Source organism: Poeciliopsis prolifica, unplaced genomic scaffold, assembly GCF_027474105.1.
Source record: "Poeciliopsis prolifica strain line A6 unplaced genomic scaffold, Auburn_PproV2 SCAFFOLD002, whole genome shotgun sequence".
Classification (NCBI taxonomy): domain Eukaryota; kingdom Metazoa; phylum Chordata; class Actinopteri; order Cyprinodontiformes; family Poeciliidae; genus Poeciliopsis; species Poeciliopsis prolifica.
Genome location: NW_026562377.1, coordinates 23,682,723 through 23,700,878, shown reverse-complemented (window position 1 = coordinate 23,700,878; position 18,156 = coordinate 23,682,723). Strand labels below are relative to the sequence as shown.

The 18,156-nt window shown below is 41.9% G+C and overlaps 2 protein-coding genes across 3 annotated transcripts in view; both read right to left on the bottom strand.

Annotated features, from left to right (window-relative positions):
- oca2 (oculocutaneous albinism II) overlaps positions 1 to 6,026 on the bottom strand; it is a 39,024-nt gene extending 32,998 nt beyond the window's left edge. Inside the window, exons 1-2 of the mRNA XM_055020605.1 lie at positions 5,823 to 6,026; positions 2,749 to 2,983 (exon numbers count right to left, since the gene is read on the bottom strand). Coding sequence (XP_054876580.1) covers positions 2,749 to 2,975 — 227 coding nt within the window. The 5' untranslated portion in view covers positions 2,976 to 2,983; positions 5,823 to 6,026. The remainder of the gene's footprint in view (positions 1 to 2,748; positions 2,984 to 5,822) is intronic.
- Positions 6,027 to 9,230: 3,204 nt separating this feature from the next.
- Positions 9,231 to 18,156, bottom strand: part of herc2 (HECT and RLD domain containing E3 ubiquitin protein ligase 2) — a 53,114-nt gene continuing 44,188 nt past the window's right edge. For both annotated transcript variants that reach the window (XM_055047656.1, XM_055047665.1), the window contains exons 80-91: positions 17,029 to 17,120; positions 16,797 to 16,936; positions 15,742 to 15,929; positions 15,442 to 15,639; positions 15,270 to 15,353; positions 14,370 to 14,511; positions 12,899 to 13,093; positions 12,619 to 12,731; positions 10,908 to 11,098; positions 10,711 to 10,816; positions 10,399 to 10,611; positions 9,231 to 10,132 (exon numbers count right to left, since the gene is read on the bottom strand). In XM_055047656.1, coding sequence (XP_054903631.1) covers positions 9,860 to 10,132; positions 10,399 to 10,611; positions 10,711 to 10,816; positions 10,908 to 11,098; positions 12,619 to 12,731; positions 12,899 to 13,093; positions 14,370 to 14,511; positions 15,270 to 15,353; positions 15,442 to 15,639; positions 15,742 to 15,929; positions 16,797 to 16,936; positions 17,029 to 17,120 — 1,935 coding nt within the window. In that variant the 3' untranslated portion in view covers positions 9,231 to 9,859. The remainder of the gene's footprint in view (positions 10,133 to 10,398; positions 10,612 to 10,710; positions 10,817 to 10,907; positions 11,099 to 12,618; positions 12,732 to 12,898; positions 13,094 to 14,369; positions 14,512 to 15,269; positions 15,354 to 15,441; positions 15,640 to 15,741; positions 15,930 to 16,796; positions 16,937 to 17,028; positions 17,121 to 18,156) is intronic.

Sequence of the window (18,156 nt, the reverse complement as noted above, 5' to 3'; positions counted from 1 at the left end):
GCGTTTAAGAGCAGATTGTGGCCGGACAGAAGAACAGGAGAGTGAAATTGGAAAGAATCATCCGGCTCATTTGGGGGAAATGACTTCTCCTATTGAGTCCTCTGCAAATGAATCCAACACCCAACCATGAAGACTGCTTCAAAGAAACATTTGTGAAAGAATGACCTTAAAGCCATAACCTCACTGAACACCTGTGACAGACCACAACAGGTGTTCCTCAGCAAAACGTCCTGATGTCAGGTTCTCATTAATAACAGTGATGTCTGCTTGTTCCACCGACATCAGAGGATTTGCTTCAGGTTCGTATTGTGTCGCTCTGCAGAGCTCCACGGAAACCAATCGGGAGCCTGAAGACGACAGCAAATAGCCAGCAGGAGCTAAAAGCACAGCAAATACTGGACAGGAGACAGAAGCAAACATGTAATCAAGCAACTGTTTCCTGCCAAGTGAGTCTGACTGAACAACTGCTACCAGAGGAGCGCCGGCTGACATCGTTCACAGCGCTTTCACGATTCTGTGTGTTTTGTTGTTTTCTTGATTCGCTCAATTCTTTGCTGTGGACGAACTAAGTGTTGCATTTCATTTTGAAAACTGTTTTTCTTTCTCTTGTCTGACTCGTCCTTTGGAAGTTTCTTACACACTGTTTGGTAGAATTAGAGAACAATGTGACCTCTAGTGAACCTATGAGGAACATTTGGAAGAGAATCCGGAGCGACGGATGTTTGGTTTAGAGAAAAACACAAATGGGCGTCTGTGAAAGCAAGAAGTTTGTGATTGGAGAAAAGGAAAGCGGAACACTGAAGCTGTAGGGAGTCGATGTTTAACAAAAGCATTCAAAGCAACATGAAGTGAACAAGAAAGGCGAAGAAGACAGTGCTGATGATGAAGATCAGGTGGAAGGAGAACTTCATCAGGTCTCCTGCTGTCCTGAGTTGTTCAGTATTTCTTTGTTTCAAGGTCACATGAGGCACCAGATGTTTCCATCTGCGCTAGTTTATCTCCCAAACCCAAAGCATGATGCTGCCATCACCTGGTCTGACTGTAGGAATGACATCAGTGGATTGTCAAAGTTCTGTTTGTTTGCCGGCCATCTTCAAGCTCTGGCTCCAGCCGTGTTATATTCAGTCAAAATTTGAAGATCTTCACATGGGAAGGAATATTTTTGTTCAAACTTGTAAGTTCCTCAAGTGTTAATGGCCTGTTTCTTTTGTTAAGTAGTTTTTGTACATAAACTGAGTTGGTAAAAATGGATGTTTGTTGTAACATGGTGTATTTGATCATTTAAAGTTGCAAGCACTGTTTACTCTGACTCATTTTTGAGCCTGAGGATTGTTTTCCTGTCATGTTTCAGTTCTTTCCTGACCCATAACCCGACATCTTTTTCAGAAGCAATTATTTTCCAGCGCTACCCTTTGATGCTTTAACACCTCAAGCAGGAAACTTTGGGGAGTCAATGCTTCTGTATTCTGATGTCATTCAACTTTTTGCCATTTTTTTAAATCCTCTGTTCCTGTTCTGAACGACTCCAGGGCTGATTCACATTTCTGCATGCGTGACATTTTTATTTGGTTAAAACGTGATTGTTGAAGCACCTGATTATTTGAAATAATAACGATTCAAATGCACCTGTCTGCCGAGAAAACTCTGGTATCGTTTGTGCATCGAATTAGTTCACTAATTCCTCAGTATAATTCCGATGACGTCACGGCCACGGGCTTGAGATTAGCTCTTTTCCACCCAGGGACTCTTTCCTGGGATCGAAACCCACCTTCACACACATTTCGGTCTGTGTGATTGTTCGTAGCTCTCAAGGAATGTTTAAAGTTTTTTCTTCGTCTTTTGTTATGTTCACTCATCCCCGCGGGATTCAAAGATTTACATTTGACCTGGTAGGAGGTGAACTGTAATGTCTTTCTGCATGTGTGATTTGAAATCTCGTTACGTCTTTAATCCAGTGAGAAGAAAGAGAGGCCGTTAATCTTGTTAGCTTTTTTCTCCAAGAAATGAAGCAAATGAGAGCAGAAAACATGCTCCTCTAGAGAGGGGCTCAGCTCAGGGTTTTTAATACACACTTTTCTCATTTTGCTCCAAATATCTCCGATGAACCGGGCAACTGAGAGGGGGAATCTTCTTACTTTGCTCCTTTTGAATTCTACTCCATTACCAATAACTTCATAGAAAAATAAACAGCTTTCTTTGGTCTGGTTTTTGCAATTATTCTCTTTTGAATCCCACAGAAAACACAATAACATAACCTCTTATTGGGGTCATGTAACCGTATGTATATACCTGGCATTCGCTGGGAGTCTCTCTCGATGCCCACAAGTACCGCAAATAAGAGAACCAGGTTTGACTCCAATCTGAAGTGTTATATTAGCCCTTTCATGCATCAATTATGATCCTTTACATCAGAATTTCTTTTTCTGTTTCTGATTTTCTTGAGGCATAAAAAAAGGTAGGGGGAAAAAAATGTAAAAAAGTTTGGGGGGTTTTTCTAGGTGAGCAGTTGTAATTTTTTCCAAAAACAAAGTTGTTATTTGGAAAATGCATCTCTGGTATTAGGGGATACTTGATGTGGAAGAAGGAACTGGATATTCCTGAGTTGTTTTTTCATCTGTCTGCCATATTGGATTTAGCAAAACATATTCTTGCAATTTCAGTGGATGGCCAGTAGTTAGCAGTGTATTTGGACGATGCACTGGCGTCCACTTCAGTAGTCTGTGTGCAGGAAGTGGTGCAGGGACGTACCCGTTCTCTTGTCGAACCGGAACCAGGTCCTCAGCATGGATGACGCACTGTCCTGCAGGCTGCAGCTTCTGGGTGTCTCCTCTCTCTGAGATCCCCTGCAGCAGACGCAGCTCCCCAAAGTTCCCCGCCACGGCCTCCGGCGACCTCAGGCCGCTCCTGCCCTGATGGCCCGCGGCCGACGTCTGAGACATTTCAATCTCCAGGTTGCTTTTGTTCTCCAGATACATTCTGAGGCCTGAGGAGAAGAGAATAGGTTATCTCCGTTTTACCAGCTCCTTCAGCCGATGTGGTGAACTTATTTCATAACAAAGGAACGGAACAGATTTGTGACGAAAAGGAAAACGAGGCATCTTTAAAAACATTTTTTTCAAAGATGTTTTTAACAAGCTCACCTAGTAAGGACTGGGCCTGTGTGATGTTATCAATTCTACAACATTTATCCTCAGAAAGTATCGATTTTTCATCAGCGAGTATCGATACATTAAATCCTGTATTGATTTAATGTATCAGTTTGAGTTTTTATGTCAAATGACAGTTATCACACATTACAATTTTACCCAATTGCACATGTACATTAAAAATGACATGTAATGAAACAGTTACAGTAAAATGATTAAATGAAATAGATAAATTACATTATCTAGTACAAGTGAATAAGACAAAAAAAAAAATGCTCCCGCTTCTGCACAACCAAATACACAAAGCCACACGATTAACATTTAAACAAAGCAAACGTAAAACAAACGTATAACAAAACCAACATTTATTACAGCAGTATTACAGCATCAGTTTAATTAATTCAATCCAAGTCCATGGAACAGTCACAATCTCTCTGTTCCTCTGAAATCTTTCAGAAAATTTTTAAAATGCATTGAATCCTATCGTTCGCTCAATATCGTGATATATACCGAATAGTGAGCAGAATATCGCATATCGTATTGTATCATGTGATTAGTGTATCACTACAGCCCTAATAAAATGCACTGAAGTTTAATTCTGTGATGCAACAACATATTTTAAACGCTGTGACGCATGAATACTGTCATAAAGTCTGCAGGACACTGACTGACTTATCCAAGGAGAACAAAACCACTGATTGCTGCTCCAGTCAGTCCCTCTTTTCGAGTGACTCCACCAGAGTTGCATGACTTAACTAGAAAGAGTGCAGACCAGAATAACAAGAAACAATGCGGGGAGGCCCTGAAGGCTTCGAGGCGTAAGACGATTCTGCAGTCAGGTGCTACACTGCTGCAGCTTCACCGCCAGACGTCATGTGATCCACGGCATGAATGAAGACGACGAAGGCCAGCAGCGTTTCTGCCTGAAAAGATTCCTCTTCAATTCCCCAATTAGATTTTTGTTGCTTGGCACTAAGCAGAACTCAATGTACCAGGAATAATTGCTAGATCATTTTGGTAATATTGATGCACTCCTATCTATAGAAGCTTTTCCACATTTTGTCATGGAAAAAATGTCATTGCCCAACACAAAGTAATGCAAGTTCATGAAACTGAAGGTTCGGCCTGCAAAAAAAATGTCAACAAATAAAAATCTGAAATTTGGCCTGGCGGCACAAATGACCCATGAGCACGTACACGACGCAGAGAGACGCTTTTTAAAACTAGGAGCATTTTTAACGACTAACTAATTTCCTCTGAAAATGTTAAATAAAATTCTTTGTTTTACTTACCTAGACACCTAGACAATAAACAGGATGGGGTAGATCTGGCAGATTTAGGAGCGCTCAATTATTAAACTTGTCTCAATACAGCAAGAAAACAACCAGCCCGCAAACATGTAATAAACTGCATTCCTTTCTTTTAAAAAGTCTTACACATCTTCGTTGTTCCAGCAATACAGTCGTTTCTATGCTTTTATTTTTGTTGCAAACCTCATTGTTTGTTTCATATTCATTGTTTATTATTGGGATTTTATAGCTTTTTGGGAGGTTTTTTATGTGGCACACGAGGAAAAAAGATTGTAAAGCACTGATGTAGATCAAAGCATTTTCATGTGTAAAATGGCCTAGTTAAAGTCTAATCCAGTTTGATCTGACTAAGCCACTTCCCTCCCCACAGCATGATGCTGACACCACCACTGAATCTCAACGCTACATTTATTTATTTATTTTATTTTCAAAATCAAGCATCATTTTCCTTCTAATTCACTACAGCTTTGTGATCGTTTGGTACATAAAATAAAAACAGAGGTCAGCGAAGTTTGTGAATGCACCGTGACAACAGTTCAAAGCTCTCAATGTCAGGAGCCGACGGCGCTTGGTTTTATTCCAACCTCTTTAAAGAAAAGGTTTGAATTTTAGGTTTGAATTTTAGGGGAAATGTGCATAAACTGTATGCAGCAGGGAGAGACATCGGTCTAGTTAGACAGATTCCTGCTCAAAACTAAATCAGGTGAAAACAGAAAATGAAGAGTGAAGTTAAGAGAACGAAAACAGCCCTCTAAAAGAATAAAGACCTCATGAAGCCAACAGGATTAATGCTCATGTGAAAGACAGCAGGAATTCACATGACATTTAGGCTCTTTAAGTAGTGAGCTGAACTACTGTCAAAAATAACAACTCAGCAGGAAACAAGCAAAGATCCCAACTAAAACAACCTCCACACTCATTTTTCTCAATTATCCAAACAATCAAAAATGACCACATTCAGGATGTCAGACTGTCTGACTGTCTCAGCTCCTGCTGTCAGTCCAGCCTCATGTAACGCGGGAAGCTCTCTGTCCTTCCCGGGGACAATGACGGGCTTGTTGGGCGCCGGGCCCCGCAGGCTCTTTGTGACGTCAATAAAACAAACTGCTTTCTTTTTGGTTTTTCCAGCTCTGTTCACAGCAATTGAAGATTGCAGGCTGGAAGCGAACTGAACTTATCGGCCGGTCCCTGCTCCATAATCTGTCAGCAGGGCTCTGCGAAACGACGGATGTCATTTGTTAAACAGAAACTCACTTGACGCCTGGTGGAAAGAGTCGTTTATTCAAAGCTGTGAAGGTACTTCTCTGCATTTTCCACTAACTCAGATTTTGCGTTTTTGATGATAAAGTAAAACAGATGAACTCACCTTGAGAGATAGAAAAAGGTGTTGGATCCGAATAGGAAAAAAAAAAAAAAAATCAAAAATCTGCCGCAAAACTTTACTTTTCAGTAATCCAAATTATTCTCAGCTTTGAGTTTGATTAATACTTTTCTTTTTGCTGGGGGTGGGATGAAGAGGCTGCAGGAACGCTGGAGCACAGAGGCGTGGTTGAAAACAAGAGAAGGTGAAGTTTCTTCTCTCCTCCGCTCTCCCCAGCAAAAGAGGGCGACGCTCCTGAGCCCTCTGAGGGCGGCGGGGCCCTCAGAGGGGCGGGGGCCGAGTGGAGCCGATGGGGAGTGGGTGGTGCAGAGTCTACGTGGCTTTAAAAGGAAACTTTCCACTCAGGAAACTAGTAGTAAAAAGTACTAGAGCACTTGAAAGATTATTTCTCTTAAAACTTTGGAAAAACTGGTACTTTATTTTATTTAATTTTTAGCAATATTATGGACTGATTGCATAAAACAAGCTCTTGTATCTTGTTGAAAAGATACTTTGGAGTTAGTTTTGTCTTAATTCAAGTGTATTAAGATGTTTGCACTGGAAACCAGTCAAAAATGTTAATGAGATGTTGAGTTTTTGCAGCGTAGACAGACACCTAACTCAGAGTTAAAAGGGCCATCTTCTACACACTGCAACAAGTAACTTTTCAGCAAGATAGAAGCTGGTTTCAAGTCTATAATTCCTTGTTATTGATGAAAAAGTACTTGTTCTATTGGAAGATAAATTTGCTCATAACAAGGCAATATTCCCGTGTTATAAGTGAAGTGTAATTGAAAAATACTAATAAAAGTACATTTTTCCAAAAGTAAATGTAACTAGTCACTACCCAGCTCTTAGTTAAATGTCCTACAGGTTCCGAACGTCTCATAGAAATTAGAAATAAAATGAAGGGCCTCTGATTAGACTAAAATATATATTTTTTTCCTCTCACTCTTTGACAGCACCAATTTGAATACAGCATCCCCGAGGTGAAACATGGCAGCAGAAGTATTATGCTGTGGGAATGCATTGTTTTCAGCAGGGACAGTGAAACCGCTTTGATTTGATGGGAAGATGGACTAAACACAGGGTAGGAGCACGAACCAAATACAAATGAGGGGGGGAAACAACAAAACTTTTCAAAACCATGGGTCAGTTTTTGTCCACTTCACATTTCAGCTGCAGCAGACAAACAGAACCTGAAGAACGAGACGTTTTCAGAACCAAAATCTGAAAACGAAAGCTGCATTTCCGTTGCTCTGCCTGCCTGCTGAAGCGACGTTTCCAGTCGGAGGAGCTCGCAGCCTCCGCCTCCCTCGTTCTCAGAAACCGGTGGAGACGAGATTCCCGACTGACTGGAGTCACCTGGTCTGGAGCGAGGGCCGGCTGAGACAGAGCGGGATTAAAGCCGCGCACAAGAGATGTCCAGGGGGGCTGAGCGCACTCTGGTCTTGTGGGCGGATGAGAGAGTTATCAAGGACAAAAGAGAAATCACATGGAAAAACACGGCCTGCAGCGACGGATGATCAGAGCTGTGTGAAGTCGGGATCTGCTGGATTCTTCGTTTTTTTCTTATTTTATCAATCATATGGGAAAGGCAGGTTGTTGCTTTTTTATGTAAGCTGGAATAGCTTTTATTTGTTAAAAATTTGTTTTTTTTTCTTTTGAGCTATTCTGTTATTTTTCTCCACACTTCAAACATTTCCTATCAGATTGCACCAACAAAAACTTAGGCCTCACTTCCAGCCAGCGCGTGTAACATGAGATTACTCAAAACTTGAATCTGCCGAGAAAAGGTTTTCAGTGAATGATTTTAGACTTGAACAAAATAGATGTTCTTGTTTCTCACTGTATTCTGTGACAGAATCCATAAGCAGGTGTTGTAAATGAGGGTCCCCGGCCCCCAGGATCTAATATCTGAGCAGCACCTGACTTGAGCCAGAATAACGCCGTCAGGGGGGGAAAGGTCACCAAATCCTCAAGGAATGCAAATGATTTTAAAGCCAAATCGAGCCGCCATAAAAACATTTCTCGTCCGTTTCTCGTGACTCGGCCGAGGTTCTCATGATCCGACAATGAGCGAACGCGCTTAAAGGAGATTCTCATGGACTGAAACGCTACGCAGGAGTTTTAGTTGCTCCTGTGACCTTTGGCCTCCTCTGGTCCAGAGCGAGGCGCAGTGCTGAGGTCACACAGGTAATCAGAGGGGATTTCTTTAATCCTGCAGCTCTAAACTCCCACCTGTCCTACTCCCACCAACTGATCTGGAACAAATGGCCGTCATTTCTAAACAGAGATTAGAACCAAAGAAGTATGACATCATCAAAGTGGGAAGACTATTTTGGATTGTGAAATCATGTCTAATCTGGAGTACCATGTTTGACAGACTTAGCCCCAATAATCCAGGATATAAATCTCACTTTTGATCACTATTGGTGTCAAATTTGCTTAACACTTGCCTTTCCAAACTAATGCTGAGGGTGACGCAGGTATTGCGCAACTTAATATTTCAGTCCTTATTGCGAAACTTTACTGGAATTCATTTTGCTTCTCAGATATTTACTTTTTTTGTAAGTTTAAGTTGTTCTGCATCCTGGCAGTTTCTGACGTGAAATAGTGCCATATGTTGTCATATGTTGTGTCAACTTGGAGTGACACGAAAAAGCATCTTGTTTTCAGCTTTTTTTTGTCAAAATGTTGATGGGAGCCGGCTCAATTCAATTCTCAGCTCAATTCTGTTTCACAGATTATTTGTCTCGATATAGTAACAAATAATGTGAAAAATAAAATGAAATTTAAATAAAAGTTACATACCACAATTGAAAAAAAGAAAGAATCTGCCTTATAATTGATTAATTTGTTTTAGATAAGCTTCCAGGGGTTCACTAATTAAAATTTAAAACTTGTGACATTTAAGGCCAACTTTTTTTTTTTTGGTGTGTGTGAATTCAAGATGTTTTATAGACTTAATTTTAGATACATTAATAAAAAAAAAATAAAAAAGACGTCCTCCATTAATGCTAAAATGATTATTCAAATATATGCTTTTAGTCGGGCTTTTTCTGTTGTTGCTCCTAATTTATGGAACAATTTGCCTTTTCAGATTAGATCTGCTAGCAGCCTGGATCATTTTAAATCGTTTCTCAAAACTCATTTTTATTCGTTGGCTTTTAACTGAAGCAATTTTTTGATATTCTGTTTTTATCTATTTGTGTTACTGTCGTTCCTGTGCAGCACTTTGGTGCAGTTTCATACCCGTTTTAAAGTGCTATATAAATAAATTTGACATTGACATAGTCTTACTAAAATTTGCTAATCTAAAAACAAAAATAATCTCTACTGTACCAGAAAAAAAAAATCAAAAGAAAAAAGCAGGCTTACTAGTATAGTCACTAAAGTATAAAACAGCAGCACTCATTGTTAAATAAGCAGGATTTATTTTCACTTTATTAACAGAAATGTATTAACATTTTATATGCAGGAATGACCCCTGTGAATACATGGCACAATCATATACATTCTTTAAGGAGACAGTGCACAAACTTGGTGGGTAAATACAGAAATCTTCAAATGATCCTTCAGTGGGCTCTGACTGGAGTGAGCTGGGTGAGAAACGACGACTTTAAAAATGTTTTTATACATGTACATTTATAAAGAAACATGGTTGTTACTAAAAAAGAAGAACAAAGAAGGAATCCTACTGTTATCGCACATCAGTTTCTATATACAATCTAGGGACGGGTAATTCACACAAACCAAAAGGGAGGAATCTACCACAGTGCTAGGCTGTAACTGTAATATACTTATTTCCATGTAACACAACAATCACATGTGCAGTTGATCGCTCCGCTTCATTTTAAAGAAACTAAAAACAAAACGGGTGTTTTTCACTTTATTTAGCTTATAATTCTTTTAATGTCATCTTCACACATCCACCTTTCTCCCCCGCAAAACAGACGTGTGTGTGCCTCAGTAGGCCGCCCGTATGAGCGCGTGCGCCGTGAAGTGGGGTGGACACGGGATCCTGGCCGTCTGTAGAAAACTCAGTGTCCCGTCAGGTAGTCCTGCGTGGAGTCGGAGGCAAAGGAGTCGGCGTCCTCGTTGTCCGAGTCCTCGCTGCTGTCGTCTGCCGCGGGCTCCCCGGAGAGGGCGATGCGGGCGTAGTCGTCCGTGTCGATGGACTTGCAGAAGTGAATGGCGTATTTGAGTTTCTCCTCCAGCACCTGTTTGCATGAGTACCTGGGCAGCTTGAGCAGGAAGAAGCACGTGTAGGACTCTGGCAGGAAGTGGTCGGGAGGGTTGTATTTATCCAGAACCTGAACACAAATGAAACCGGGGTTTTAGCTTTTTTTTGTTTGTTTCAACAAAACACTGGAAATGCAGCAACAGAGATGTTAACATTTGCAAATCAAAACCACATTTCCATGGATCCATAGGATGGGCTGTAAAAATATGGACGGATTGTTGGATGGTTGATGGACGGACCATGATTGATTCGACGGATTGTTGGACTGATTGGGTGGATTGCTGAATGGATTGACGGATTCATGGACAAACTGTTGATCAGAGGACCTTTCCTCACCTGCACTACAAAGTCTCGACCCCTAAAGTCGGCGATGGTGCGGGGCAGGCGTGTGCGGCCCCAGACGAACCTCAGGAACAGAGACCTCTCTGTGTTGGAGAAAGATTCCATCACCTCCCAGAACCACTGGATGAGCGGCGCCGTCGGCTCCACGCCTTTGTATGTGGCCACCGACTTCAGCAGGTGGAGCGGGATGTCCGGGCTGCCGCACACCTAAAGCAGAGGGAGGATGAGGAGGAGGTACTTCCATCAGAATCGGCACAAAGCTGCAGCACCGGGCGACTCCTGGAGGCCATGCATGCTCTCCCTCACCATGGTTTCCAGCTCGTAACCAGTAAAAAGTGACAGCAGAGGAACTGGAACCACCCGAGCCATTCCCTCGCGCACAGCAGACACCTGCTCATCAAACTCGTGGAGCCTGTACAAGGAGTTTAAAACCAGATAGATTAGCGGGGGAAAAAAAAAAAGTTGAAGAAATTCCCATCTGTGCCATCAGAAAGTTTTCTAACCTGTAATTGATGGCCAGGCGGACGTATTCGGCCCGGTTCTCCAGGGTGATGTGGGAGTATTTGGAGCTGAGCTGGATGTCCTGTCCGCTGGCGCTCGGCACGGTGAAGGGCAGCGTCATGGCCTCAAACTCCTCCGCCGTGGCCTCGTTGTCCCGGATGTACATCAGCCCGGGAATGAAGTCTTTATCGACCTGAGGACAACACAAAGTCACCGCTTATCAAATCGTCTTCCTCAAAGCTTCGTTATGTTTTACTATTTAGCGCACTGTGACCTGCTAATGGATGCTAAGTGCTAGGAATAAAGTAAAAATGATGCTTTGTGCAACAACGTTGAGACTGTTTATTCTGTCCTTTCATTTAAAAACAATCTGAAGCAGTCAGATTTATTTATTTTTAATAAATGGTTGTGGCCGCAGAGGCCTGTCAAATTGGAAATGTTTGGACCGGATGATTTCCTCTTTCATACATTTCAGATTAAGTAGCAACTACAGAACGGGAGAATTTTCTATTTGATTTCTCAACTAATTGTCAGAATAACTGACAGGATAAATTACTTGGAGTGTGTCTGTGTGTATGTGACTGCAGTCGTGGCCACAACACACGTCCCGTGAGATTCACGGCGTCTTGTGCTAAAACATTCTTCTGCCATCTAACCTTTTGCGATATCTCGGGGGAGAAAACTGCAAAACAAAAGCAGCTTTGAGAGGGAAAAATTCTTTTTTTCCCCTCTCCCCTGACTTCTCTATTCTCCCAAAGATGCTGCAGGAGCGTATGATCAGAGCGTGAGGGCAGGAGTGGACTCACGCCACCAGCCAAAAGCGCAGCGGGGGCAACTGACTTACCAAACCAAAAGGGCTTTTAGCTTTCGTGAAACGAGTTCAGGAGAAGTTTCCAGAAACATGCGGCGAGTTCTGCACCAGCAAAGAGCCAGGCTCAGGTTTTAATCTGAGGTGGAATGTATAGGAATGCGTTTTTAAACGACGTTGTGGTGCAGATCACCTGGACTGGAGGAGCTAAGAAGCATCAGAAGTGAAGGGAGGACTTTGCTTTTACAACCTCAGAGTAAATGAGTTTATTGATATGTAACACGATGCAGTTAGGCTGCCTTTATCAAATGAAACATGCATGTGTTTAAAAGTGATTCAGCCTCCGGTCATGTAATTATGTAACAACCTCAAGCTTTGGTTTTTATGTGCTAAATCAACACAGTTCTTATAAAGGAGATGTTGGAAAAATGAAGGAGTGGGAAAGTATTTTCCCCACTTAAGGTCTCAGATTGGGAATTTCTGAAATCCCCTCAACGACTATTTTCAGGTTTTTATGAAATGTAAAAATGTAAATTTCTTTATGACTTTCTTCTGTTAAACTAAGAAATAAAATGTCAACTTACTCCTAATATTTTGTCATAGAGTTGACCTGAAGTCCAACTCCAAACAAACAGAAGCAGTAAAACACGCATGTAAAAATGACGTCACTATGGAGACCCAGTGCTTTGACGAAAAAAAACCCACCCACATTTAAAAATGAATAATTCAATTTTTCAAAGACAAAAACCTTGATGAAATTGATTAATCGCCGAGCAGAACTGCATATGTGAAGGTTTCTGCTGCTGGGAGAACATTTTCTATTCCACACACACACACACACACACACACACACACACACACACACACACACACACACACACACACACACACACACACACACACACCTCACTGAGGTCAGCGATGGTCAGGTTCATCCCTGCCAGCTGCTTCCATACGGGCTCTGCCAGGTTCAGGCTAAGAGGGCTTCCGGTTCGGATGGCGATTCCCAGGAGAACTCCTGCAGAGACCATGGAAAACACATCAAAACGCTGCAGAAAATGTCCAACAGCAGCAGTGACTGCTGTTGGACTCCGTTTTTTTTATTTTGAACTCTATATTTTTTTAACATTAGCATAAGTGTTATTTTCCCACGATTTTCTCATGAGGAGATTAGGAGATTTATACCTAAGAAGCGAAACATGCTCATGTGAAGAGAGGACTTGGCAGCGGGGTTGAGCAGGAAGCAATCCCTGTTGGCGCCCGACTCGTCGCGGCCATTCGGCGTGACGATGAGCAGCGGCGTCAGTGAGTTCTGCAGCTCCTCGCACATCTCGGCGATGGACTCGCTGTAGCCTCCGCCGCAGTCGTCCACAGACTCGCCTGGTAAGAAACGGAGAGGTGGGGACGGAGATAGAGAATGGCGTCAAACCGGGCAAGATCTGTGGAAAAACTGGGTTACTCGAACTCTGGCATTTTATAAGACATGCTCTCACTTTAAAAACTTATTTCGTAGGGATTTGTTCATTTATTTTACATTTTTACTAATGAACAGCTGAAAACCATTCAGATCCACTGAGTTAAAACCATCTTTCGCTGCATAGCTTGGCACATTTAGAGACTTTATGGAAAAGCAGGGCAGGCTCAGTCAGTGTAGATGAAGAGAGTTCAAACAAAAGTCTTCAAGGACAAACTTTCTTTACTGGATTTATATACTTTGACTAGGCCCTTCCAGCACTTGACCTAGACAGAGATTGTAAAGCTATGACTCCTGTGCCTTTTGTTTACAGAAACATCATAATTCATCTCATTTTTCTGGTTTCAGATGTGTTTTCCTTTTATTTCCTTTTCATATTTATTGCTTTGGGTTGTTGTGTTTTATTTTAGGTATTTAAAATATCCTCCAGTTCCAGTGTAAAGTGCTTTTTTTATTTACAAAATTGAATTTTGTCTTTCAGAGGTCAAACTCGCATTATTACATTATATTACTTTAAAATTGTCTGAAACCAACAATATTATTATCGTTTATCACAATAATTACTGGGACAACTTATCGCCCAGGTAAATTTGATATTGTGACAAACCTGCATGACTAGCTTCAAACTATGCTAACTGTTCTTCATTTTCTATATTTGGAAGAAAAAAAAGGCACATCTCATTCTAAAATATTTTTTGACTTTTGTATTAATGGATTTGTTTCTTTTCATTTCTTAAATCTTGAAACAGAAATGAATTTTGTTAGCTTTCATAATAAACCATTTTATGTAGGACATATTCAGAAAATGTTCTCTAGCTTTCAGTGACTTTTTGAAGGTGAAACTGCAGGTTCTGGTTGTATTACAGATGTTCTGTGATGAATGACGGTTTCACTGAACCGCTGGATTTATAACAACTTACACAAAAGTTGACTAGTGAGCTGGTTTTTGAATGCAGTTGGTCACATTTAACTTTATTTGAGGGTTTTAGAGTAAAGGGGGTTGAATACAAATGCTTTTTTCTTGGTGAAACTATTATTGAAACTCATAGATCTTTTTCCATCAGCAGCAGCAGTTTGCCGCGTTCTGTTGGCTGCTTCATAAAAACCCATCAGGGCGGATTGTCCATCAGGGGAATTTGAGGAAGCAGCTCCGGCGTCCCAGTTGTGGACATGAACACATACCTACAAACTTAACCTTCCACACGCGATGGGGGAGCAGCAGGCTGTCCGGGCTGAACGAGCTCATCTTGGCACACATCTGACCGAACACAGACTTGGTCCCGTCGGGGCCTGCCAGACCCCCCTTGCTGCGGGAACGCTTCACCTGCAGAGCAGAAAACGGAGGGAAAACAAACAAAAAATGAAAAATAAAAAAAAGTTTTGACTTGTTCCCGTTACGTTTCCAACAGTAATTGATTTACTGTTGGAAACATGATAACAGAACAGAACTGTGTGCGTGTGTGTGTGTGTGTGTGTGTGTGTGTGTGTGTGTGTGTGTGTGTGTGTGTGTGTGCGGTGGGGCTTAAAGTTACAACAGGACTCCCTGCAGACAGGAAGGACTGCAGATCACACACCATAAAAAAAGAAGAAAAAAAAAAAGAAATCCTCTTATGAAAGAAATCACATGAAACACTGAAGTATCTCAGGGGAGAAGAAGAGGAGGAGGGAAGCAGAACACAAAGAAGACAGACTTTTTTCTTTTTAACTGAAAAGCTGAATTCATTGCACCTACACCAGCTTTATAGGTGATTTATTAAACCTGAATAAATATTAGCAAGCGCTTTGAAAAAAAATGTTCTCAAAAGAATAAATTTGTTCAACAGAGGCCAAAATTTGAAAACTAGTCTTTTCTTTTAAAATATGTATAAAATCCTTTTTTTTAAATTATGTTTGTCTCTCTGATGAATAACGTCTTTCCTGAAAAAATAAAAAAACAAAATCAGTTTATTTGCTTGGTTTTAGTTGTTTTTTTAATTATAGTTTTCTTGGCGTTTATGTATTTTTGATATGATTTTGATCCACATGACAAAGAACTTTGGACACCCCTAGATTAGCGAATGCAAACTTGAAATCGGAGGCTACCTGTATTCTGTTCAGCTCCACCACAGGGCCGTGCTGTCTGTCTCTCACCATCGTAGCTTGGACCACTTTTCTGAAAGCTGCTTCCTGTTTGCAGAAAAAAATGTAATTAATAATGAAAAAAATGTAAAAATCCTCTGCGCTTCTGCTTGGTATATCTCCCATGGTGACATACTTTGCCCTGGGAGATGAGGATGCCCCTTAGCGTGTCAAAGCCGACCGACGGGCCGTGCCCCGTCTGGCCCAGACGGCCCTCCAGGTCGAACATGGGGATGCAGGGGCAGAAAAGCTCAGAGAAGTGATGCAGCAGAAGGAGTCTGTTCCTGAGGCCCATGATGGCGATCTCCTGCAGGTGGTTGTACTCCATGGGGACCTTCAAAAACAAGGAGAAGAAAAAGCAGAGATTTTAAAGTGTCAAAGGAGAACTGCAGAGCTGTTACTGCCACCCGATGGACAGCCGGAGCTGGTGCAGCACCTGTGCGGGTAGCTTCCCAGCATTGGTGGGCTTGCTGGTGGACCAGGCGAGGGTGTGAGCCGAGCCACAGGCCACTCTGTTGATCTTCTTGCCCTGCAGCGCGGCGACCAGCCGCGGCCTCTGGATGGCGTTAGTGGTCCCGTCTCCCAGCTGGCCCTCGTCGTTGTCGCCCCACGTGTAAACTTCTCCTGAGGGCGCCACAGGACAACACAAAGGGACTTTTGTGAATTATTCGCATTTTGATATGTTCTAGTCGTAACATTCTGTGACAAAACGGCACAAAACTCAACAATTAAGAAATTCCATGAAAAACTTTTTAAAAAGTTTTTCCATATAAAATTTTACAAATGTATATACAAATATACAAAGTAATTTGCCCCCTTTCATTATTTGCCCCCACATAAAATCGGGGTTTCAAAAGTAACCAGGTCTATAGATGGAGCCATCCTGTGCGTGATTTAGAATGTTTTCGCATCTGATAGTCTGGTAGGTTCAGTTCAATTTGGGACATCTGTTGCATTTTTAGGTGGTGTGGTTCGCGTTCACAATGTGAAAATAAACCAAACCTTTCAAAACAAAAAAAAACGTTCTTCTCTTCACCTGTGGTGGCGCGACAACAAGAACTATCGACTGAAACAACACAAAAACCTCTGAAGACGACACTGGGCACAAACAAAAATGGAGTAGTGTCAGATGTGTAGAATTTCTCTTTTGTTTTTGTTAAAACACAACAAGCCGTTTCTCCCGCTCGTTCGTTGGTTGTATCTACCCAGAATGCCCTGTGCTGTAGTCTATTTTCTACTTTTGGAGTGATCTCCAGTTCGCTTGTAGAGTTTATTTCTACCAAACTCAGGCCTACGTCTTCAGGCGGACAAGGGTTTGCTTTTTTTGTTTCAACTTCCCCAAACGAACCGGACTTTCTAGGCAAACGCACTACAGTCCCATTAAAGCTCTAGTTAAAACAGGGTTGGTGTGAATGATGCCTTTGTGTTGTAAAGGTCGCTGACCCTGGGTTTGGGCAGACCAAAACATCTGTGGAAAGCAGATTGTCTTACCGTCCTCGGTGCAGCAAACACAGTGCAGAGACCCTGTGGCGATGGCGATGACTTTCTTCCCCTGAAGCCCCTGAACCTGCCTGGGCCGTCGCACGTGGTCGTCAGAGCCGTGGCCCAGCCGATGGTAGTCCCCTTTCCCCCTTTGAGTCGAGCACAAACACAAGACCAAGTTCAGTCATGGAACACAACACCGAGACCAAACAGGTCTGTGTGCGACAGATGCCGTACGTACCACGTGTAGACGGCTCCAGATTTAGTGAGCGCCACCGAGAACTGAGAGCCGCACTCCACTTTCACCACTCCCAGGCCGGTGAGAGAGTCAATCTAAGGTTTGAACATCATTGAAGTAATCGTTTTAGAATCAACATGAAGTCATGTTGTGCATTTGTAAATGAGAACAGGTTATTTATATGGCTCACGCATTAAAAACAGGCTTCATGTTAAATGAAAGCAGAGATGCTTCCTTCCAGTCACATCTCTGTGCCACAAAGTCAGAGTGAGAACGTGGGAAGCATTCCAAAAGAAGAGCCTGGTGTTGATGCTGAAGAGAGTCTGATTGATCACCCACAGCCTCCAGACTCTGCCTGCACTGACTTATTAAGATCGTGACAGCAGGCGCCATTTTTCTCACCCTGAACGCATCGTCTGTCTTTGAGCTCCCAATGAATCCTTATCTCAGGATGACAAACAGCAGAGTAAAGCCTATTGATCTGATCATGAGATGTATGGTGTTGCTATGGCGACTCATTTAACAGACTTTTTTTCTGACTGAAACATTTAACATAGGAAGATTCTTTACAAAACTGGAAATCACATCCAGTAAAATACATAGTGTGAGATACATGCAGGAAGAGTCAGCTTTTCTTAAAAAAATAAAGAAATATTCAATGTTCAGGGCAAACTTGTTTAAACACTGGTTAAATACTCCATCCATCTATCTATCTATCCATCTAAGTGTGTCAGAGTGTGTGTGTACTTTATATACTACATTTTAAAAGTCACTTTCAGAATATTTCATAATATTTAGCAACTAAGGCAGGTCATTTGTGGAAAGTGAGGATCTTTTCCTGGTTCTCACTGGGCTTTACTAGTTAGTAGAGTTGGGTGGGCTGTTCCAACACATCGATAATATTGATACCAGTGTGGTAAGACTGGTACTTCAGTTTCAAATTCGCTTTGGAAATTTTAATTTGTGTGGCAGTTTCTCAACCCTACAGTAAAATGGATTTTGCTTTGCAAAGTATATATTTTTTGCACAGTGTGTAGAACACAAATTTGCTTTGCTATTGTTTCAGTTCATGTGACCCTTCACCCCAGGGAGAAAACTTACTAAGCCTGGCGCTCGGGGTGCCGGGGTAGT